The sequence below is a fragment of the Arachis hypogaea genome, chromosome 11 (assembly GCF_003086295.3).
Source record: "Arachis hypogaea cultivar Tifrunner chromosome 11, arahy.Tifrunner.gnm2.J5K5, whole genome shotgun sequence".
NCBI lineage: Eukaryota > Viridiplantae > Streptophyta > Magnoliopsida > Fabales > Fabaceae > Arachis > Arachis hypogaea.
The window spans coordinates 140992249-141014990 of record NC_092046.1 but is presented as its reverse complement, the minus strand read 5'-3'; the positions used below and the strand labels follow the sequence as shown (position 1 = coordinate 141014990).

The following is a 22742-nucleotide window of genomic DNA, read 5'->3' as shown; positions in this document are numbered from 1 at the left end:
TGCCAAAGTAGAGGACTTGTCCGCCACCTTGTAGAGTTCTTGGGATATAACTTCATGAACTTCTACTTCCTCCTTAATCATGATGCTATGGATCATGATAGCCCGGTCTATAGTAACTTCAGACCGGTTACTAGTGGGAATAATTGAGTGTTGAATGAACTCCAACCATTCCCTAGCCACGGGCTTGAGGTCATGCCTTCATTGTTGAACCGGCTTCCCTCTTGAATCTCTCTTCCATTGAGCGCCCTCTTCACAGATGTCTATGAGGACTTGGTCCAACCTTTGATAAAAGTTGACCCTTCTAGTGTAGGGTGTGCATCTCCTTGCATCATGGGCAAGTTGAATGCCAACCTTACATTCTCCGGACTAAAATCTAAGCATTTCCCCCGAACTATTGTAAGCTAATTCTTTGGGTCCGGGTTCACACTTTGATCATGGTTCTTGGTGATCCATGCATTGGCATAGAACTCTTGAACCATTAAGATTCCGACTTGTTGAATGGGGTTGGTGAGAACTTCCCAACCTCTTCTTCGAATCTCATGTCGGATCTCCGGATATTCACCCTTTGTGAGTTTGAAAGAGACCTCGGGGATCACCTTCTTCTTGGCCACAACTTCATAGAAGTGGTCTTGGTGCACCCTTGAGATGAATCACTCCATCTCCCATGACTCGGAGGTGGAAGCTTTTGCCTTCCCTTTCCTCTTTCTAGAGGTTTCTCCGGCCTTAGGTGCCATAAATAGTTATGGAAAAACAAAAAGCAACACTTTTACCACACCAAACTTAGAAGGTTTGTTCGTCCTCGAGCAAAAGAAGAAAGAAGAGAGTAGAAGAAGAAGAAATAGAGGAGATGGAAGGGGCTTAGTGTTTCGACCAAGGGGGAGAAGTAGTGTGTATGTTGTGTGAAAATGAAGGAGTGAAGATGGGTTTATATAGGAGTGGAGAGGGGGGTATGGTTCGGCCATTATGGGTGGGTTTGGGTGGGAAAGTGGTTTGAATTTGAATGGTGAGGTAGGTGGGGTTTTATGAAGGATGGATGTGAGTGGTGAAGAGAATTGTGGGATTTGATAGGTGAGAGGTTTTTGGGGAAGAGGTATTGAGGTGATTGGTGAATGGGTAAAGAAGAGAGAGAGAGGTGGGGTAGGTGGGGATCCTGTGGGGTCCACAGATCCTGAGGTGTCAGGGATATCTCATCTCTGCACCAAGTGGCGTGCGAAAATGCCCCTTTCTGCCAGTCCTGGCGTTAAACGCCAGGCTGCTGCCCATTTCTGGCGCTTAACGCCAGCTTCTTGCCCATTTCTGGCGTTAAACGCCAGTCTGGTGCCCATTTCTGGCGTTAAACACCCAAAATGGTGCCAGACTGGGCGTTTAACGCCCATTCTGCTACCTTTACTGGCGTTTAAACGCCAATAAGTTTCTCCTCCAGGGTGTTCTATTTTTCATTCTGTTTTTCAGTCTGTTTTTTCTTTTTCAATTATTTTTGTGATTTCACACGATCATCAACCTACAAAAAACATAAAATAACAAAAGAAAATAGAAATTTAACATAGATAATTAAAGATTGGGTTGCCTCCCAACAAGCACTTCTTTAATGTCAATAGCTTGACAGTGGGCTCTCATGGAGCCTCACAGATGTTTAGAGCAATGTTGGAACCTCCCAACACCAAACTTTAGAGTTTGAATGTGGGGGTTCAACACCAAACTTAAAGTTTGGTTGTGGCCTCCCAACACCAAACTTAGAGTTTGACTGTGGAGGCTCTGTTTGTCTCTGTATTGAGAGAAGCTCTTCATGCTTCCTCTCCATGGTTACAGAGGGATATCCTTGAGCTTTAAACACAAGGGAGTCTTCATTCACTTGAATGATCAATTCTCCTCTGTTAACATCAATTATAGCTTTTGCTGTGGCTAGGAAGGGTCTACCAAGGATGATGGATTCATCCATACACTTCCCAGTCTCTAGGATTATGAAATCAGCAGGGATGTAGTGGTCTTCAACCTTTACCAAGACATCCTCTACAAGTCCATAAGCCTATTTCCTTGAATTGTCTGTCATCTCTAGTGAGATTCTTGCAGCTTGTACCTCAATGATCCCTAGCTTCTCCATTATAGAGAGAGGCATGAGGTTTATACTTGACCCTAGGTCACACAGAGCCTTCTCAAAGGTCATGGTGCCTATGGTACAAGGTATTGAGAACTTTCCAGGATCATGTCTCTTTTGAGGTAATCTCAGCCTAGTCAAGTCATTCAGTTCTTTGGTGAGCAAGGGAGGTTCATCCTCCCAAGTCTCATTACCAAATAACTTGGCATTTAGCTTCATGATTGCTCCAAGGTACTTAGCAACTTGCTCTTCAGTAACATCTTCATCCTCTTCAGAGGAAGAATACTCATCAGAGCTCATGAATGGCAGGAGTAAATTCAATGGAATCTCTATGGTCTCTATGTGAGCCTCAGATTCCCATGGTTTCTCATCAGGGAATTCCATGGAGGCCAGTGGACGTCCATTGAGGTCTTCCTCAGTGGAGATCATTGCCTCTTCCTCTTCTCCAGGTTCGGCCATGTGAGACGTGTTTAAGGCCTTGCACTCTCTCTTTGGATTTTCTTCTGTATTACTTGGAAGAGCACTAGGAGGGAGTTCAGTAATTTTCTTACTCAGCTGACCCACTTGTGCCTCCAAATTTCTAATGGAGGACCTTGTTTCAGTCATGAAACTTTGAGTGATTTTAATTAGATCAGAGACTATAGTTGCTAAGTCAGAGTGGCTCTGCTTAGAATCCTCTGTCTGTTGCTGAGAAGATGATGGAAAAGGCTTGCTATTGCTAAACCTGTTTCTTCCACCATTACTGTTGTTGAAACCTTGTTGAGGTCTCTGTTGATCCTTCCATGAGAGATTTGGATGATTTCTCCATGAAGGATTATAGGTGTTTCTATAGGGTTCTCCCATGTAATTCACCTCTTCCATTGCTGGGTTCTCAAGATCATAAGCTTCTTCTTCAGGGGAAGCTTCCTTAGTACTGCCTGGTGCCGCTTGCATTCCAGACAGACTTTGAGAAATCATATTGACTTGCTGAGTCAATATTTTATTCTGAGCCAGTATGGCATTCAGAGTATCAATCTCAAGAACTTCTTTCTTCTGATTTATCCCATTATTCACAGGGTTCCTTTCAGAAGTGTACATGAATTGGTTATTTGCAACCATTTCAATGAGTTCCTGAGCTTCTGCAGGCGTCTTCTTCAGATGAAGAGATCCTCCAGCAGAGCTGTCTAATGACATCTTGGACAGTTCAGATAGACCATCATATAAGATACCTATGATGCTCCATTCAGAAAGCATGTCAGAAGGACACCTTCTGATCAATTGCTTGTATCCTTCCCAAGCTTCATAGAGGGATTCTCCTTCCTTCTGTCTGAAGGTTTGGACTTCCATTCTAAGCTTGCTCAATTTTTGAGGTGGAAAGAACTTTGCCAAGAAGGCATTGACTAGCTTTTCCCAAGAGTTCAGGCTTTCTTTGGGTTGTGAGTCCAACCATGTCCTAGCTCTGTCTCTTACAGCAAAAGGGAAGAGCATAAGTCTGTAGACCTCAGGATCAACCCCATTGGTCTTGACAGTGTCACAAATTTGCAAGAATTCAGCTAAGAACTGATGAGGATCTTCCAATGAAAGTCCATGAAACTTGCAATTCTGTTGCATTAGAGAAACTAATTGAGGCTTAAGCTCAAAGTTGTTTGCTCCAATGGCAGGGATTGAGATACTTCTCCCATAGAAGTCGGGAGTAGGTGCAGTAAAGTCACCAAGCACCTTCCTTGCATTATTGGCATTGTTGTTTTCGGCTGCCATGGCTTCTTCCTCCTTGAAGAGCTCTGTTAGGCCCTCTAGAGAGATTTGTACTTTAGCTTCTCTTAGCTTTCTCTTCAAGGTCCTTTCAGATTCAGGATCAGCTTTAACAAGGATGCCTTTGTCTTTGCTCTTGCTCATATGAAAGAGAAGAGAATAAGAAAGTATGAATCCTCTATGTTACAGTATAGAGATTCCTTGAGGTGTCAGAGGAAAAGAAGAATAGAAGGAGAAGGTAGATAGAAGAGAATTCGAACTTATCAAGAAGGGTAGGGTTCGAATTGCACCTTGAGGAGGAGTGTTAGTCCCTTAAATAGAAGGATGTGAGAAGAGGGGAAGAATTTTCGAAATTAAAGTAAAAGATTTTTAAAATAATAAAAAAAATTTGAAAATTTGATTGAGATTTTCGAAAATTAAGATTGGGAAAGAAATTAAGTGATTTTGAAAAAGATTTTGAAATTAGAAATTAAAAAGATATGACTGAAAATTAATTTTGAAAAAGATGTGATTGAAAAGATATGATTGAGAAGATATGATTGAAAATCAAATTAAAAAGAAAGTTTTAAAATTAAAGTTGATTACTTGACTAACAAGAAATTAAAAGATATGATTCTAAAATTTAAAATTTGATCCTTTCTTAATAGGCAAGTAACAACTTGAAAATTTTGAAGTAAATCATTAATTGTAGCAAGGATTTTCGAAAATAATAATAAATAAAAAATGGAAAGAAATTGATTTTGAAGAGATATGATTGAAAAGATATGATTTGAAAAAGATTTGATTTTGAAAAATTATGAAGATTTGAAAAAAATTTGAATTAAAAACAAAATCTTCTCTCTAGTGTCCTCCTGGCGTTAAACGCCCAGAATGGCATCCATTCTGGCGTTTAACGCCCAAAATGCTACCTTTTTAGGCGTTAAACGCCCAGCCAGGTACCCTGGCTGGCGTTTAAACGCCAGTTTTCCTTCTTCACTAGGCGTTTTGAATGCCCAGCTTTTTCTGTTTAATTCCTCTGCTGAATGTTCTGAATCTTCAATTCTCTGTATTATTGACTTGAAAAGACACAATTTTGAAAATATTTTTGAATTTTTAATGATGAGAAACAATAAAAAATGCAACTAAGATCAAATAAACAATGCATGCAAGACACCAAACTTAGAGGTTTGTATACTAAGGACTATAACAATTTGAAAATGCATGTAAGAAACAACAAAACACACAAAACAAGAGAATTTAAAGATCAGAGCTAGGAAATCATCAAGAGCAACTTGAAGATCAATGAAGAACATAATGCATATATTTGAAAAATGCAAGAAGAATAGAAACATGCAATTGACACCAAACTTAAAAATTAGACACTAGACTCAAACAAGAGACATAAAAATATTTTTGATTTTATGATTTTATAAAAAAAATTTTGTGATTTTTCGAAAATTATATGGAAAAGAGAATAAAGAGATTCAAAACTTTTAATAAGAATTCCAGGAATCATGCAATGTTAGTCTAAAGCTTCAGTCTAAAAAGATTAGACATGGTTAGCCAAGCTTCAGCAGGACATTACATTCAGCAGCTAAATTGATGAGAATCAATCAGCTTTTGTGATGATAAGAACATCACCTTGAAACTCTAGAATTCATTCTTAAAAATTCTTAAAAATAAAAAGTACCTAATCTAAGCAACAAGATGAACCGTCAGTTGTCCAAACTCGAACAATCCCCGACAACGGCGCCAAAAACTTGGTGCACGAAATTGTGATCATCAACAATGGCGCCAAAGACTTGGAGCTCTCAAACGTGAATTACACTTTGTCACAATTCCGCACAACTAACCAGCAAGTGCACTGGGTCGTCCAAGTAATACCTTACGTGAGTAAGGGTCGATCCCACGGAGACTGTCGGCTTGAAGCAAGCTATGGTCATCTTGTAAATCTCAGTCAGGCGGATTCAAATGGTTATGGAGAATTGATAATTAAAGATAAATAAAACATAAAATAAAGATAGAGATAGAGATACTTATGTAATTCATTGGTAGGAATTTCAGATAAGCGTATGAAGATGCTTTGTTCCTCCTGAACCTCTGCTTTCCTATTGCCTTCTTCCAATCATTCATACTCCTTTCCATGGCAAGCTTTATGTTGGGCATCACCGTTGTCAATGGCTACTTCCCGTCCTCTCAGTAAAAATGTTCTACGCACGCTGTCACCGCACGGCTAATCATCTGTCGGTTCTCGATCATGTTGGAATAGGATCCATTGATCCTTTTGCGTCTGTCACACGCCCAACACTCGCGAGTTTGAAGCTCGTCACAGTCATCCCTTCCCAGATCCTACTCGGAATACCACAGACAAGGTTTAGACTTTCCGGATCTCAAGAATGACCACCAATAATTCTAGCCTATACCACGAAGGTTCTAATCTTAGATTAGAAACCCAAGAGATACACATTCAAGCTTGTTTGCATGTAGAATGGAAGTGGTTGTCAGACACGCGTTCATAGGTGAGAATTGTGATAAGTGTCACATAATCATCACATTCATCATGTTCTTGTGTGCGAATGAATATCTTAGAGAAGAAGTAGGCGTGAATTGAATAGAAAAACAGTAGTACTTTGCATTAATTCATGAAGAACAGCAGAGCTCCACACCTTAATCTATGGTGTGTAGAAACTCCACCGTTGAAAATACAAAAGTGATAATGGTGGTCATTGGCTTCGGCCCCAAAGAGGGAACCTGAAGAACCAAGATGAAAATACAATAGTAAAAGGTCTTATTTATAGAGAACTAGTAGCCTAGGGTTTACAAAAATAAGTAATTAATGCAGAAATCTTCTTCCGGGCCCACTTGGTGTGTACTTGGGCTGAGCATTGAAGCTTTCACATGTAGAGACTTTTCTTGGAGTTAAACGCCAGCTTTTGTGCCAATTTGGGCGTTTAACTCCAACTTTTGTGCCAGTTCTGGCGTTTTGACGCCAGAATTCTTAAGCTGACATGGAACGCCGGTTTGGGCCATCAAATCTTGAAAAAAGTATGGACTATTATATATTTCTGGAAATCCCAGAATGTCTACTTTCCAACGCAATTGAGAGCGCATCAATTGGGCTTTTGTAGCTCTAGAAAATCCACTTCGAGTGCAGGGAGGTCAGAATCCAACAGCATTTGCAGTCCTTTTTCAGCCTCTAAATCATATTTTTGCTCAGGTCCCTCAATTTCAGCCAGAAAATACCTGAAATCACAAAAAAACACACAAACTCATAGTAAAGTCCAGAAATGTGATTTTTAAATAAAAACTAATAAAAGCATAATAAAAACTTACTAAAATATACTAAAAACATACTAAAAACAATGCCAAAAAGCGTATAAATTATTCGCTCATCACCTGCCCACGCTAGAATTCACAACACCTCACAACACCTTTCACAACTCTGTGTTAAAAAAGTTTCGCGGTGACCAACAACAACAATATTTGCCACTTCCCCTGAGAAACAGCAGTTGAAAGTGCAATGGGGACAAGGTACAGCGGCTGAATTTACTTGGGAATTGGTTAGTGAATTCCTCAAGATGCATCCTCAATTCAACCTTGAGGGCAAGGTTGATGTTAATGGGGAGGGTAATGTAAGGGAGAAAAATAAAGCTACGACAATTAGGGAAATTAATGATGAATTAGTCTCCAATAATAAGGAGCAGCTGGCACTCAATGAAGAAAAGGAGTTAGTTATGCAGAGTGGACAGATGGCGTAAAATCCACCAATTCAGGAAGTGAGAAAAGGTAAGAGAAAAAGAACTTTTAATAGGAGGCTGGAGGAGTTTGTTGGGTAACGAACTTGTGGTAATTGGTCATCTCTCTCTTACTTTCTTTGACTCTCTCTGAACCTCTCTCTCTATACCTTCTCTGAAATCATTTTGAATTTTCTTTCTCCCTTTCCCAGGACATTGCTGAATCTTGGAAGCTATCCTGCGATTCTCTTCGATTATTATACCGCTTTATTATCTTTTGCTTACTTTTACAATGACTACCTTTTAATAGTTCCTTTTTGTACTGTTTCATTGAAGAGTTGCAGAACCATTTTTCATTGCTGTACTTTCATTTCTTTTTTTTAAGTCATTATAAAAGTCAGTTGCATCGTACCCTACCATAAGCATCATCACCAAGAGATTTGGTATCATAATTCATAGTTGTGGGAAGGCATCAGCACCAACAGCAACAGCTAATGTGTGTTGTCCACTCACTCCTATTGTTTATCGTAGGTATCCATGTTGTGACATCCCTCTTACCAATTGAAAATTAAGGGCAGCAACATTCTTACCAAGAGAATCAAGAGAGTCAAGTACCTTAACTCATGCCAAAAGATGGTGGCTTTATCATGTAGGAATGGACTAAGAGGTCCAACATGAATGTCGCCGCCTTTTCTTGTAGCTCACTCATTATCCATGGTTCAACCTGTTCTAGAATTTCCCTTTTCACAGCATCTTTTTTTGTTCCATTCTAAAAATTTAAACAGTTAAAGACTCATTGCATTGAGAGTAAGAATGTAACTGCAACTAAGAGTTGAAAATGAGAAAGGAGAAAAAGAGAAGCCTATGCATCCTGGCTCAAGACACCTTAAGGATGCATAATCAGGTTGTAGCCTTTGATTGTATATGCTACAAAATCCCAATTCCCAAATCATATCAGTCAATTGAATTGAATTGTTGTTAGCATACCTAGCACGCCATTGAAGTGCTTGCCGGAAGGTTCTGGAAGAGAGGGCACGCTCTGCGCACGTGACTCCAACGGCGGATGTAGTCGGTGCAGTACCGCAGCCAGATCGGTCAAACGTATTGGACAAGAATGCCCCTGGATAGCTTGCACCTTCGGACTTCATCTTGCCATCTTGGGCCTTAGGCTGTGGGCCCAACTCAATAAGTGCTAATTTCACACGATATTTTAACTATTAGATCGAGCCCGTCTTAATAGATCGTTTTTCTTCTCCTTCTGAATCCCTATTTAGGGTTTATCCCTTCTCCCATTTTACTCTGTCAAAAAAATAAGAACTCATGCTGGGATCTTGTCTCAAAAACCTGTTCTTGTACGACCTTACTGTCATCACAAGAACCCCATCAACCTCATTTCTGATCCCTTCACCTTCTTCCCCATTCCCTGCTCCCAATTACGCTACAGTCACAAAAACCCTGGAAAAACAATCCTTTACGGTGAATTACCTCGTGGAAAATTGTGGGTTCCTCCCAGATTCCGCTCTTCGTGCTTCCAAATACGTCCTTTTAAAGAGTCCCGAGAAACCCGACTCAGTCATCGCACTCTTCAGGAGCTTCGGTTTCACAGATTTGCAGTTTCACAATGTCATTCGGAGATCACCCAAGGTTCTCGTCAGCAAACCCAAAGAGACCATCTTGCCCAAGCTCGAGTTCCTCATCTCCAAAGGTGCTTCAAAATCCCAACTTGCCCGCATCATTGAGCTCAACCCTCTAATCTTGAAAAGAAGCTTAGAGAAACACCTGATCCCCACTTTCGATTTTTTGAACAATTTCATTCGTTCTGAAGAAAGGACCGTTGCTTCTATCTTACGCGCTGTCCGAATTTTAACTTATTCTAAGACGCTTCGAAATATTAACTTGTTGGTTGATTTAGGAGTCCGTGAGATAAGCATGTCATGGCTAATTCGCCAGTGGCCTTGCTTGCTTGTATTCAATTCTGAAGTTCGCCTCAAGAGTATAGTAGATGAAGTCATTAAAATGGGGGTTGATCCCAACAAGGCTAATTTTGTTGCTGCATTGTATGCTAAGTTTCTTCCAAAGTCCATGTGGGATAAGAAAGTTGAGTTGTACAAGAGTTTTGGATTAACTGATGACAACATTCGTGAGGCTTTTGTGAAGCACCCTTTCTGTATGCTGAAATCTGTGCAGAAAATTGAGGCCTGCGTTGGATTCTTTGTCAAAGAACTCGGTTGGGAGCCTGCTGAAGTAACCAATAATCCGGTTCTTCTCTCGCTGGATTTGGACAAAAGGATTGTTCCGAGGGCTGCTGTCATGAAGATTCTTATCTCCAATGGTGTCATTAAGAGTGGCAGGCATGCTTCTGCATATTTTGTTTCTGAAGAGGAGTTTTTTAAGAAGTATGTTAATCGTGACAAGGATCATGCTCCCGACTTATTGACGCTGTATAATGAGAAAATGAATCTTCCAGTAATGGATAGTAAATTGATGTCTTGATGCCTATGAGTTCTCCTTTGATATTTTGCATTCATTTTGCTGGTTATAGTTCATTAGTTTTTCAATATTCAGGAGCAATAAACAATATCAGAACTTTTAAGGTGGCAACTGGAATTGGATTTTTAGTTAAATAAAATAAGAGAAAAGGACAAACAGATTTCTAATTTATTAAGTCAAAGACAAATAACTCCTGTCTTCGAATTAAAAAGTCAAAGATTTATTTATCGTTAAATAAGAGAAAAAGACAAATACCATTTTTACATTCCTCTACCTGTTAGTTTATTCCCCTTAACATAATGGCAGTTACCATTACCCACTATATCACTAGATCACAAATTGTTAAAAATAAAATAAAATAAAGATCACATTAACTGATTTAAATGGTTATTAGTAACTACTCTTCAACTACCCACTTCACTTCACTGCAGATCAAAAGGTTTCCTTGGAGTAGGTTCTCGATTCTCCACTGATTGCAATCTCTGTTTGAGATGAAATACTTCGTACTGTGTGTACAACAAGAAAGTGATGTTATGAATGATACAGCTAAGGCTAGTAATCAATACAAATAGTTATATTTATACCTGTAGTTGGAATGCCCTGGCTCTCTCTCCAGCAATCACACCTCTGGTTGAGTGCAGCTCCTACAACAAAAACTCAATCAGCCGATTACATTATTGTATAAAATGATTGATCCAAATGCTTTTTTCCATCAAAGTGTGTTAATGTTATGTACCTTTTGTGTATCATCTAAAACAGCCTTGAGGAAGGCCACATCGTGTTCGAGCCGTACATTATCCGAATGGACCATGCTTGATAGGTTGTTGGCCTCTTCTTGTGCTAACTCTAAAACCCCAGCTTTTCTCTCAGTGATTCCATCTCCTTCACTGCCTCACCTAGTTTTGTCTCCATTTCGTTCCGGCTTTTAATAGCAGATGCTAAGCTTTTCTCTGCGGCTTCTTTGTTTGCGAGGGAAGCCGCCAGTTGTCCCTCTAGAATTCCATTTTTCCTTATCAGAGCCGCCATTTTACTTTCATAGTAATGGTACAAACTTGAAGTAGACACAGATCAGAATTTATTGCTTTCAAGAAATGAAGCATCATCGCCTTCTAGTCTGATGTTTTCAAATCCTTGGTTTTGCTGATTTAAAATTTCAGATGGCAATAACTGTTTTTCCTCCACATTCATCTTTGCTCCATGATTACCATAATCAACTTCATTTCTTCTCTGATCTGCTGCCTGAAATGTATGACAAATTAAACTACTATCGTGTTTCATCTACCCCCGCCCCACTTTTATCAGACATATTTTGGAATAATAAATACTAATGATATTTAGATGTGTTTTACCGGAGGGAAAGAACCTTGATCAGAGTTCTTGTCAATCTTGACATCTGTATTGTATTCTTTGTCGAGCTTGAATTGCTTGGGAAGGGAAGAGAGATTGGTATGTGGGAAATTAGAATCTTGAACCAGGGACTCTGACAAAGATTTCCTACCAGAACCATGTTCAATTGCAGATGCTAGATTTATCATGTCCATGCACAAAGATTTATCAGCTTGGCTACACAAATTACCATTTAATAGAGATGCTACAGTCGATGTGCATAAATATTATTTACAAGGCTGGTCTTTTTACACCAACACACCTTGAACTAATTACATTTGACATCGTAGGAAACGGATTGAATTGGACGTGAATCAGCAACACATGTTCTTTTTAAATGTTTGACAGTATTATTATTATCATACAAATGTTGTACACTTGTTCGGATGCTACTGAAAGTTTGCAACATGCACCAACACCAACAAGGAACACGAATAAGCATCATCACCAAGAGATTTGGTATCATAATTCATAGTTGTGGGAAGGCATCATCACCAACAGTAATTGTTCATCGTAGGTATCCATGTTGTGACAACCCTCTTACCAATTGAAAATTAAGGGCAACAACATTCTTACCAACAGAATCAAGAGAGTCAAGTACCTTAGCTCATGCCAAAAGATGCTGGCTTTATCATGTAGGAATGGACTAAGAGGTCCAACATGAATTGTTGAAGGTGTGTGAGGGAAGAGGTAAGCAAGTTCAGATTCAGAGCCAATGAAGAGAATGAGCTAAAAATGTTAACTTTCATTATGACTTCCCTCAAGAAATGTTTACAGCAACTAACTGCATATGTATATATACTACGCTAACCTGCACTAACAAAACTAGGGAGAACTAACTAAGGCTAACTCATTATAAATACAACAAACAGCAATATGTTATATCAGGTAATACCCTCCCTCAAGCTGGGAGGGTTGGGCATAAAAATGTCCAACAACCCAAGCTTGCTACACAATATGTTGAACGGTCCTGGTGCCAGAGGCTTAGTCATGATGTCTGCGACTTGTTCATGTGTAGAAATTGGTAAAAGATGAATTAAGCCTTCTTGCAATTTATCCCTCACAATGTGACAATCAGCCTCGATATGCTTTGTACGCTCGTGAAATACTGGGTTAGTAGCAATATAAATGGCAGATTTACTATCACAGTACAAATTCACAGGTTTACCAAGAGGTGCTCCTAAGTCTTTCAACACATAACTAAGCCATTGAGCCTCTCTGGTGGCCAGTGCAAGAGCCTGATATTCTGCCTCAGAGGAAGAAGCTGCGACGGTTACTTGCTTCTTGCTCTTCCAAGTGACAAGGGAGGAACCCATATAGAAGCAATAGGCTGAAACCGATCGTCACGAGTCGGGGCATCCAGCCCAGTCAGAATCAGAAAATCCAGTGAGAGATATATCGGAATTGGCCGAGAAGAACAGCCCCGCTGCCGGAGAGTTCTTTATGTACCTGAGGATCCTATGTGCTGCTTGCAAGTGATTAGTTGTGGGACAATCCAAGAATTGGCTGAGCTTGCCAATTGCAAAGCTTATATCCGGCCTTGTGTTTGAGAGATACAACAGTTTTCCAATGATTTTCCTATAATAAGAGGAATCAGGCAAACTATCTCCATTATCCTTGCTCAATTTCGCCCCATAGTCCATGGGAGTGGAGACAGGCTTACAATGCTCAAATCCAGTGTCCCGCAAGAGATCTAGAACATATTTTCGCTGATATAAAGCTATGCCTCTTGAAGACCTAGCAACCTCTAAGCCAAGGAAGAACTTGAGATCACCTATGTCCTTAATCCGAAATCTGTCATGCAAAGTCTGTTTCACCCTTCCAATTTCAAACAAATCGTCCCCTGCCAACACTAAATCGTCAACATAAACCAAAATGACTGTAAAACCAGTACTTTGGGATTTAGTAAACATGCTGTAATCAGATTTTCCCTGATTATATCCTAACTCTAGCAGAACAGATTTCAGTTTGAAGTTCCATTGTCTACTAGCTTGTTTAAGCCCATATAGAGACTTTTCAAGCTTGCAAACCTGACCCGGAGCTATCGCAAGACCTTCGGGGGGTTTCATGTACACTTCCTCATCAAGCTCACCATGCAGAAAGGCAGTATTAACATCAATTTGCTTCAAATGCAATCCCTTGACAGCAGCCAGTGCCAAAACAACCGGCAGTGTTCCTAGCTTGATAACGGGACTAAACGTGTCTTTATAGTCAATTCCGGGGACTTGAGTGAACCCCTTTGCCACGAGACGAGCCTTGTGTCGCTCAACACTACCATCAGGGTGATATTTGACCTTAAAGATCCACTTACAACCAATCGCCTTCTTACCACTCGGAAAGGAAGTCAATGTCCAGGTTTTGTTCTCATTCAGAGCATCCAATTCAGCTCGGATGGCCTCTCGCCAACAAGGTTCAAGTATGGCATCTTCATAGCATTTAGGCTCAATGTTCAAGATAGCTAATGAGTATGCACTATGCATGGGTGAAAGAGATTTGTATGATAAAAACTTTGAGATGTGATATCGTTGATTGGAAGAAGTTTCTCTGTTGTGATTATCAGTAATATTCATGCATTTATAATCTTTTAAGTATGTTGGTGGTTTACTAATGCGTGATGATCTTCTCGGTGTGGGGTGAGAAGATGGTAATACATTGTGATGTTGAATGTTTGAATGAGTGGGTTGTGCATGCAATGCTGGACTCGAGGATTCAATATCTGTGGGTTGTGTGGCAGTGTGTATGTGTGGTGTAGGTTGACTAGTGTGGAGTGGATTGGAAGCAGGGGTGTGCAGATCGGTTATGTGGTGGTCAAACAAATCATAATCATGCATGACGTGGGGTGTATTATGTTGCTGAAAAGCTGGTTCTTGGTGAGAATCAATAGGCAACTGAGATGAAGCAATATATGGAAAATGATTTTCATAGAATTTGACATCTCGAGACAAAAATTTCTTTTGAAATCAGATCAAGAAGCATATAACCTTTGGTACCTTCCTTGAAACCGAGGTGAACACATTTTCTTGAACGAGGGTCCAATTTTGTTCTGCTATTCTTGATCGTGCTTGCATATGCTAAACAACCAAATACTCTAAGGTGAGAGATATGGGGGAGTGATTTATGCAATACTTCAAATGGAGATTTTTCATGTAAACGAGGTGTGAGAATTCGATTTATCAAATAGACTGCGTGGATCACTCCAAAACTCCAATAATACTTAGGTATTTGGGCGTGGAACATAATGACCCTTGCCACAGCCAAAATGTGTTGATGCTTTCGTTCAACAACACCATTTTGCTGTGACGTCTCAATGCATGACCTTTGGTGCAAAATTCCAAATGAAGCATAAAAGGTTGGCATTAAAAATTCAGGACCATTTTCAGTCCGAATAATTTTTACAGATTTTTCAAATTGGTTTTTGACAAGTTTAACAAAATTTTGCACCAAAGATGCTGCTTCAGCCTTAGACTTCATCAAATTTATCCAAGTAAATCTGGACTTGTCGTCCACTATAGTGAGAAAGTATCTATGGCCATCAATAGACGAAATAGCAAGTGGTCCCCAAATATCAATGTGAAGCAAATCAAGATTATTATCAGAAACAGTATCACTTTGAGAAAAAGGCAATCTTCTTTGTTTTCCTAATTGACAAGAGTCACAAGGATTTTCATTTATTGTACAATCAATGAAATTGAAAGTTTGCTTCATAACAGCTAGTCTATTATTAGGAATATGACCTAATCTATCATGCCATAAATGCTGCATGTGTGCTCTTTGTGTGGGTGCTGTGATATGGTGTGCAGTATAGTGTTCGCCAAGAGGGGCAATGCTGTGCTTATTTAGTATGTATAGACCATCAACAGAGTTAGCAATACCAATCATCTTCTTTGTGTGTTTGTCCTGTATCTCACAGTTTATATCAGAAAAAGTCATTTTACAATGCAACGATGCAGTTAGCTTCGACACTGATATGAGTTTAAAGTTAAAGGAAGGAATGTACAATGCATTGGTAAGATAAAGATTTTCTGAAAACTTAATGGTTCCCACAATGCAGCTCACAGTGGAAGTACCATTAGGGAGTTTGACAATGATCGGATCAATTTCAAATGTTTTAGAAAAATCCCTGAGGCAATATGACACATGATCAGTGGCACCAGTGTCTATTACCCAAGATTTATACTTTTGTATGCAAACATTAAGAGCCTTTATGTGAGATTTAAAATGCAGAATATGTGTCACCTTACCATGAGAAGGTGGCTGAGGTTGAGTTAAGATGTGGTTCACGCTATGAATATGTTGCACTTCTTGCTTATTGAGTAAGGCCAGCAAAGCTTCCTTTTGTTCTGGAGTGAAATCGCTCCCTGTAGTCTTCTTCTCCTCCAACTGGGGGTGATTGAAACCGAGATCATCATTGCTGGGGCAGAGTTTAGTGTTTCTTTGCCTTAGATGAGGAGGAAGTCCGTATTTCTTGTAACATGTATCTACTATGTGTCCAGTTTTGTTACAAAACGAACATTGCATCCTTGAAGGTGTGTGAGGGAAGAGGTAAGCAAGTTCAGATTCAGAGCCAATGAAGAGAATGAGCCAAAAATGTTAACTTTCATTATGACTTCCCTCAAGAAATGTTTACAGCAACTAATATAGCAACTAACTGCATATGTATATATACTACACTAACCTGCACTAACAAAACTAGGGAGAACTAACTAAGGCTAACTCATTATAAATACAACAAACAGCAATATGTTATATCAGGTAATATGAATGTCGCCGCCTTCTCTTGTAGCTCCCTCATTATCCATGGTTCAATCCGTTCTAGAATTTCCCTTTTCACAGCATATTTTCTTGTTCCATTCTGAAAATTTAAACACTTAAAAGACTCATTGCATTGAGAGTAAGAATGTAACTGCAACTAAGAGTTGAAAATGAGAAAGGAGAAAAAGAGAAGCCTTCGCATCCTGGCTCAAGAAACCTTAGGGATGCATAATCAGGTTGCAGCCTTTGATTGTATATGCTACAAAACGGCAAAACCCCAATTCCCAAATCATATCAGTCAGTTGAATTGAATTGTATTGTTGTTAGCATACCTAGCACGCCATTGAAGTGCTTGCCGGAAGGTTCTGGAAGAGAGGGCACGCTCTGCGCACGTGACTCCAACGGCGGATGCAGTCGGTGCAGTAAGCGTGGTAGCAGCGGGTCAGAACCGCAGCCAGATCGGTCAAACATATTGGACAAGAATGCCCCTGGATAGCTTGCACCTTCGGACTTCATCTTGCCATATTGGGCCTTAGGCTGTGGGCCCAACTCAATAAGTGCTAATTTCACACGATATTTTAACTATTAGATCGAGCCCGTCTTAATAAATCGTTTTTCTTCTCCTCCTGAATCCCTATTTAGGGGTTATCCCTTCTCCCATTTTACTCCGTCAAAAAAATTAGAACTCATGCGGGGATCTTGTCTCAAAAACCTGTTCTTGTACCACCTTACAGTCATCACAAGAACCCCATCAACCTCATTTCTGATCCCTTCACCTTCTTCCCCATTCCCTGCTCCCAATTACGCTACAGTCACCAAAACCCTGGAAAAACAATCCTTTACGGTGAGTTACCTCGTCAACAATTGTGGGTTCCTCCCAGATTCCGCTCTTCGAGCTTCGAAATACGTCCTTTTAAAGAGTCCCGAGAAACCCGACTCAGTCATTGCACTCTTCAGGAGCTTCGGTTTCTCAGATTTGCAGATTCACAATGTCATTCGGAGATCACCCAAGGTTCTCGTCAGCAAACCCAAAGAGACCATCTTACCCAAGCTCGAGTTCCTCATCTCCAAAGGTGCTTCAAAATCGCAACTTGCCCGCCTCATCGAGCTCAACCCTCTAATCTTGCAAAGAAGCTTAGAGAAACACCTGATCCCCACTTTCGATTTTTTGAACAATTTCATTCGTTCTGAAGAAAGGACCGTTGCTTCTATCTTACGCGCTGTCCCAATTTTAACTTGTTCTAAGACGCTTCGAAATATTAACATGTTGGTTGATTTAGGAGTCCGTGAGATAAGCATGTCATGGCTGATTCGCCAGTGGCCTTGGTTGATTCTATACGCTTCTGAAGTTCGCCTTAAGAGTATAGTAGATGAAGTCATTAAAATGGGGGTTGATCCCAACAAGGCTAATTTTGTTGCTGCATTGTATGCTAAGTTTCTTCCAAAGTCCATGTGGGATAAGAAAGTTGAGTTGTACAAGAGTTTTGGATTAACTGATGACAACATTCGTGAGGCTTTTGTGAAGCACCCTTTCTGTATGCTGAAATCTGTGCAGAAAATTGAGGCCTGCGTTGGATTCTTTGTCAAAGAACTCGGTTGGGAGCCTGCTGAAGTAACCAATAATCCGGTTCTTCTCTCGCTGGATTTGGACAAAAGGATTGTTCCGAGGGCTGCTGTCATGAAGATTCTTATCTCCAATGGTGTCATTAAGAGTGGCAGGCATGCTTCTGCATATTATGTTTCTGAAGAGGAGTTTTTTAAGAAGTATGTTAATCGTGACAAGGATCATGCTCCCGACTTATTGACGCTGTATCATGAGAAAATGAATCTTCCAGTAATGGATAGTAAATTGATGTCTTGATGCCTATGAGTTCTCCTTTGATATTTTGCATTCATTTTGCTGGTTATAGTTCATTAGTTTTTCAATATTCAGGAGCAATAAACAATATCAGAACTTTTAAGGTGGCAACTGGAATTGGATTTTTAGTTAAATAAAATAAGAGAAAAGGACAAACAGATTTCTGATTTATTAAGTCAAAGACAAATAACTCGTCTTCGAATTAAAAAGTCAAAGATTTATTTGTCGTTAAATAAGAGAAAAAGACAAATACCATTTTTACATTCCTCTACCTGTTAGTTTATTCCCCTTAACATAATGGCAGTTACCATTACCCACTATATCACTAGATCACAAATTGTTAAAAAAAAAATAAAGATCACATTAACTGATTTAAATGGTTAACTAGTAACTACTCTTCAACTACCCACTTCACTTCACTGCAGATGAAAAGGTTTCCTTGGAGTAGGTTCTCGATTCTCCACTGATTGCAATCTCTGTTTGAGATGAAATACTTCATACTGTGTGTACAACAAGAAAGTTATGTTATGAATGACACAGCTAAGGCTAGTAATCAATACAAATAGTTATATTTATACCTGTAGTTGGAATGCCCTGGCTCTCTCTCCAGCAATCACACCTCTGGTTGAGTGCAGCTCCTACAACAAAAACTCAATCAGCCGATTACATTATTGTATAAAATGATTGATCCAAGTGCTTTTTCCATCAAAGTGTGTTAATGTTATGTACCTTTTGTGTATCATCTAAAACAGCCTTGAGGAAGGCCACATCGTGTTCGAGCCGTACATTATCCGAATGGACCATGCTTGATAGGTTGTTAGCCTCTTCTTGTGCTAACTCTAAACCCCCCAGCTTTTCTCTCAGTGATTCCATCTCCTTCAGTGCCTCGCCTAGTTTTGTCTCCATTTCGTTCCGGCTTTTAATAGCAGATGCTAAGCTTTTCTCTGCGGCTTCTTTGTTTGCGAGGGATGCCGCCAGTTGTCCCTCTAGAATTCCATTTTTCCTTATCAGAGCCGCCATTTTACTTTCATAGTAATGGTACAAACTTGAAGTAGACAGAGATCCAAATTTATTGCTATCAAGAAACGAAGCATCATCGCCTTCTAGTCTGATGTTTTCAAATCCTTGGTTTTGCTGATTTAAAATTTCAGATAGCAATAACTGTTTTTCCTCCACATTCATCTTCGCTCCATGATTACCATAATCAACTTCATTTCTTCTCTGATCTGCTGCCTGAAATGTATGACAAATTAAACTACTATCGTGTTTCATCTACCCCCGCCCCACTTTTATCAGACATATTTTGGAATAATAAATACTAATGATATTTAGATGTGTTTTACCTGAGGGAAAGAACCTTGATCAGAGTTCTTGTCAATCTTGACATCTGTATTGTATTCTTTGTCGAGCTCGAATTGCTTGGGAAGGGAAGAGAGATTGGTATGTGGGAAATTAGAATCTTGAACCAGGGACTCTGACAAAGATTTCCTACCAGAACCATGTTCAATTGCAGATGCTAGATTTTGTCTAGCAGAGTCAACTAAACCTTGTCAAAAAAAAAGAGGTATCATCAGTTTGAGGGGCCAATCTATCTATTGGATGATGAATACTTTTCCAATATAGATGCTAGACCTTTACTCAGACTTGATCGTCTTCCCTGCGCCAATTCATTCTTTTCCATTATCAGCACTTCCACCTGTTAAATTAAGAAGAAAAAAGGTTATTAGGTTCAACAAAATTGAAATCAAACACTAACTTCCTAATACTTTTTGACAGACCTGATTTGTTGGATCTTTTTTGGACCCTCCAAATGCAACAAGAAAGTCCTTTTCCTTGTGCTGCACATATACCAGACTGAAACCCTGCTATACAAAGTTCTTATAAGCACAATGTTAAATTATCAATCGCAAAACAAGGATTTCAATATGACAGAGCAATGATAACATGGCATGGGAAATTGGGAACAATATATGTAACCCACCCTGCTGGTAATGATTGAAGATGGAGGTGCTGTAAATGCCACAGACCATTCACTTTTAACGATATCAAATATCAAAGTCTCTCCATCTCCTGCAAAATGTAGAGAATAACAAATTATCTAAAATGTGTTATGATTTAGTTTCGTATTATGAAGAACGAATACCTGTTCCAGAATTATACATACGTTTTTTCTTGCTTCCACCCCCTGTAATATACCATTTAGTACCACAGAGAACTCCACAACAACCAGCTCTAGGTGATGGATGGAAACCTTGAATCTTCACTCTTGACCATGCCATCTGAAGAAGCATTCATTTTCATCAAATTATATAGTGGATGAGATTTAATCTGCACTTGCAGAAATCAAGCAATTCCATTTGAGACTTGGACATTCGACTCACTGTTTCAAAGTTGAGTGAATATAAGTCATTTAAGGTTCTGGATTTTGATGATCCTCCAAATATGTATAAAATTTTGTCATCATGAAGAGAAGCTACATGGTTGAATCTTGGACAAGGAGCGGCTCCGCTGCAAGTAACATTTATACAAAGTGATTATGACTATATAATCACATTTAAGTCCAAGAGTAGCCTGAAACACACTTACGTGTAGTGAAGAGGAAGCCATGTCAAGGACTTGAGATCAAACATATGTAGATCATTCAGTTTCCTTCTTTTCGCATCTTCGCCGCCGAACAATATTAAAACAGTGTTTGCCATAACAACACTATGACCACTTCGAGCAACCTACAAGGAACAAAATCTTTATCAGTACTGCCTAGTGTTATTTCTGTGAAGATATTTATTCAATCATGAATCATGATATTCACAGGGTATTTGCATAATTATTAGTAGAAATTGGTACCGGTATGTCTCCCTTTGCCTCCATTAGTGACCAGCACTCAATCTCTGTATCAAATGCCCATACTACAAACATCAAAAATATAATTAGATCAATAATACAACATGAACAGATCAATTGGATGTAAAGGGCACAAAGCTGAACCTGAAATCTTGTCACTTTCTGGATCTGTCTTCCCTCCAATTAGAAGTACCTTTTTTCCCCAAGAAACCTGCCCAAATTATCATCAACTATGAGAGAATTGATGCAGCAAGAAAATTTTAATGATATATCCATTCAATGCAGAACACTTAGTGAGAATATGCTGCTAACAGGGCATATTTACCAAACAATGACCCTTGCATGCTGGAATCTTCAGCGGCAGACTGCTTGGCGACAAGTAAAGCTCCGACGATGCTGTGGTCCACGAAAATGTGTCGAAATTCAGCACCTGATAATGGAGATGAATAGCAATAAAAAACAGAGTTATATGAAGAAACCAACAAACAACCCATTAACTAGCCAATGTTGATCAACAATCTCCAAGACTCACACCTGCACATCATCTAAGAATCCATTTCCAGATTCGCCACCAACCACTATCATCTTGTTCCCAACCACAGCTGCTGCATGCTATTCACAATGAATAATAACACCTCAATTCAGTTAGTACCTAACAACAAAAATTCCACAAAATACACTAAGAAGAAGAAGAAGAATACAAACATTGGATCTAGGAGTTGGTTTATCCCCTGCAATTGACAAGACCATCCAATTATCTGAGGTGGTTGATTGTGGTTGAGATGAAGTGTGGCAATAATTCTCATCAGAATGACCACTTGTTCCTTCTTCTCCTTCACCTTCACCCTGAAATGAATAAAAGCAAACAAGCTTAAGACTTTATATATTGCTGCCATTTCTTATACAAGAAAAGGTAAAAGGAAAATTACTACATTGGTGGTTCCATTTCGTTTGGGGTTCCTGACGGGACTCCTAATTCCCTGAGTTGAGTCAGAAAGCTGCACCTTCAATCTACATTACAGTACACGTTCAAGTTCAACACATTAATTAATTGAAGCAAACTTCAAAAGAATCAAAGAGAAAAAAAAAGAGGGGTTTTACCGGGCAAGTTTAGTACGGCGACGAGAGAAACCGAACATTTCGATAAAGAATTTGTTTCTTCTGATGAGGCAAGTGGCAACCAGCAAGTGAAGAAGGAAAACAAAGAGAAAATGATTGCTGGTTGTTAAGGGTTATGGTTATGGTTATGGTGGATGAACAACATTGTTTAATTTAATGAATGAGTATTAATTGATAAAGCAAGTGGCATGATGAGACAAAAACTCATAGCAGTGAGGTCACTATTTTCTTCCGCACAATATGGATTCGATTCTCTTCACTTCACTTCACTTCCTAATCAATAATTGTATATTAATCATGTGGGACACAAAAACAAATGCACCAGTAAACAATAAACGATTTTTTGTGTATTTTTATGAAAGATCATCTGATGAGTAATAAAAAATAAATGATAAAATATTTTTTTTTCATTTAAAACGATATTACTTTTTGTGAAAAACTGAGGTTTTTTAATACTTAAAATCAATAAATTGTTCCTCTTTGCCACTATCAACTTTTCTCCGGGTTTGTAAGTATTGTATTCTGCTGAGTCATTGTCATGGGCATGGTTACTATTTGCTTGCTCTATAATTGGAGCTGTCCTTTCCTCTCATCATTCAATTTTAGGGCTAATAACGTTGGATATATTTCCATATTAGTTTGCACTGCATTGCAAAAAAAACCGAAATTGGTTATTAAAGCCATAAAATTAAGACTTTAAATGTTTAAGTGAAATTTAACCAGAATTAAAATGAATATAATATATATTAAAAAATAT

General features: G+C 39.2%; 3 protein-coding genes and 1 non-coding gene across 5 annotated transcripts; 3 read left to right on the top strand and 1 right to left on the bottom strand.

Moving 5' to 3' along the window:
- Positions 1–3322: 3322 nt before the first annotated feature.
- On the top strand, positions 3323–3430 carry LOC112725346 (small nucleolar RNA R71). Its single transcript, XR_003164460.1, has one exon. It is a non-coding gene; the product is annotated as a small nucleolar RNA R71 (small nucleolar RNA).
- A 5429-nt stretch (positions 3431–8859) lies between these two features.
- LOC112723051 (transcription termination factor MTERF8, chloroplastic-like) lies at positions 8860–10032 on the top strand. The gene has a single exon (XM_072206188.1). It carries the CDS (start codon positions 8860–8862, stop codon positions 10030–10032), a length of 1173 nt encoding a protein of 390 aa, XP_072062289.1.
- Positions 10033–16855: 6823 nt separating this feature from the next.
- LOC112722026 (transcription termination factor MTERF8, chloroplastic) lies at positions 16856–18028 on the top strand. The gene has a single exon (XM_025773012.1). The coding sequence runs from the start codon at positions 16856–16858 to the stop codon at positions 18026–18028; it is 1173 nt and encodes a 390-aa protein (XP_025628797.1).
- Positions 18029–18171: 143 nt separating this feature from the next.
- Positions 18172–22631, bottom strand: LOC112723050 (acyl-CoA-binding domain-containing protein 5). Of its 2 annotated transcripts, none has more exons than XM_025774275.3 (17): positions 21968–22631; positions 21799–21877; positions 21572–21712; positions 21401–21478; positions 21192–21296; positions 21011–21077; positions 20870–20931; positions 20612–20751; positions 20407–20533; positions 20190–20304; positions 20007–20095; positions 19804–19887; positions 19658–19721; positions 19369–19571; positions 18755–19258; positions 18604–18663; positions 18172–18525 (listed from the first exon to the last, which is right to left on the bottom strand). In XM_025774275.3, the coding sequence occupies exons 1-17, from the start codon at positions 22003–22005 to the stop codon at positions 18442–18444; spliced, it is 2040 nt and encodes a 679-aa protein (XP_025630060.1). In that variant the 5' UTR covers positions 22006–22631; the 3' UTR covers positions 18172–18441. The 2 variants fall into 2 exon arrangements, with proteins under 2 accessions (XP_025630060.1, XP_025630061.1); XM_025774276.3 differs by having other exon boundaries at positions 19369–19565.
- Between the last annotated feature and the right edge of the window lie 111 nt (positions 22632–22742).

Bases quoted from the DNA above. Each gene is read 5' to 3' on its own strand.
- LOC112723051 (XM_072206188.1), top strand. From the start codon at position 8,860: ATGCTGGGATCTTGTCTCAAAAACCTGTTCTTGTACGACCTTACTGTC.
- LOC112722026 (XM_025773012.1), top strand. From the start codon at position 16,856: ATGCGGGGATCTTGTCTCAAAAACCTGTTCTTGTACCACCTTACAGTC.
- LOC112723050 (XM_025774275.3), bottom strand. From the start codon at position 22,005: ATGTTCGGTTTCTCTCGTCGCCGTACTAAACTTGCCCG. The intron at 21,878-21,967 runs GTAAAACCCCTC...ACTGTAATGTAG, and splicing joins CGCCGTACTAAACTTGCCCG to ATTGAAGGTGCAGCTTTCTG. The intron at 19,259-19,368 runs GTAAAACACATC...CATACATTTCAG, and splicing joins ATCAAGGTTCTTTCCCTCAG to GCAGCAGATCAGAGAAGAAA.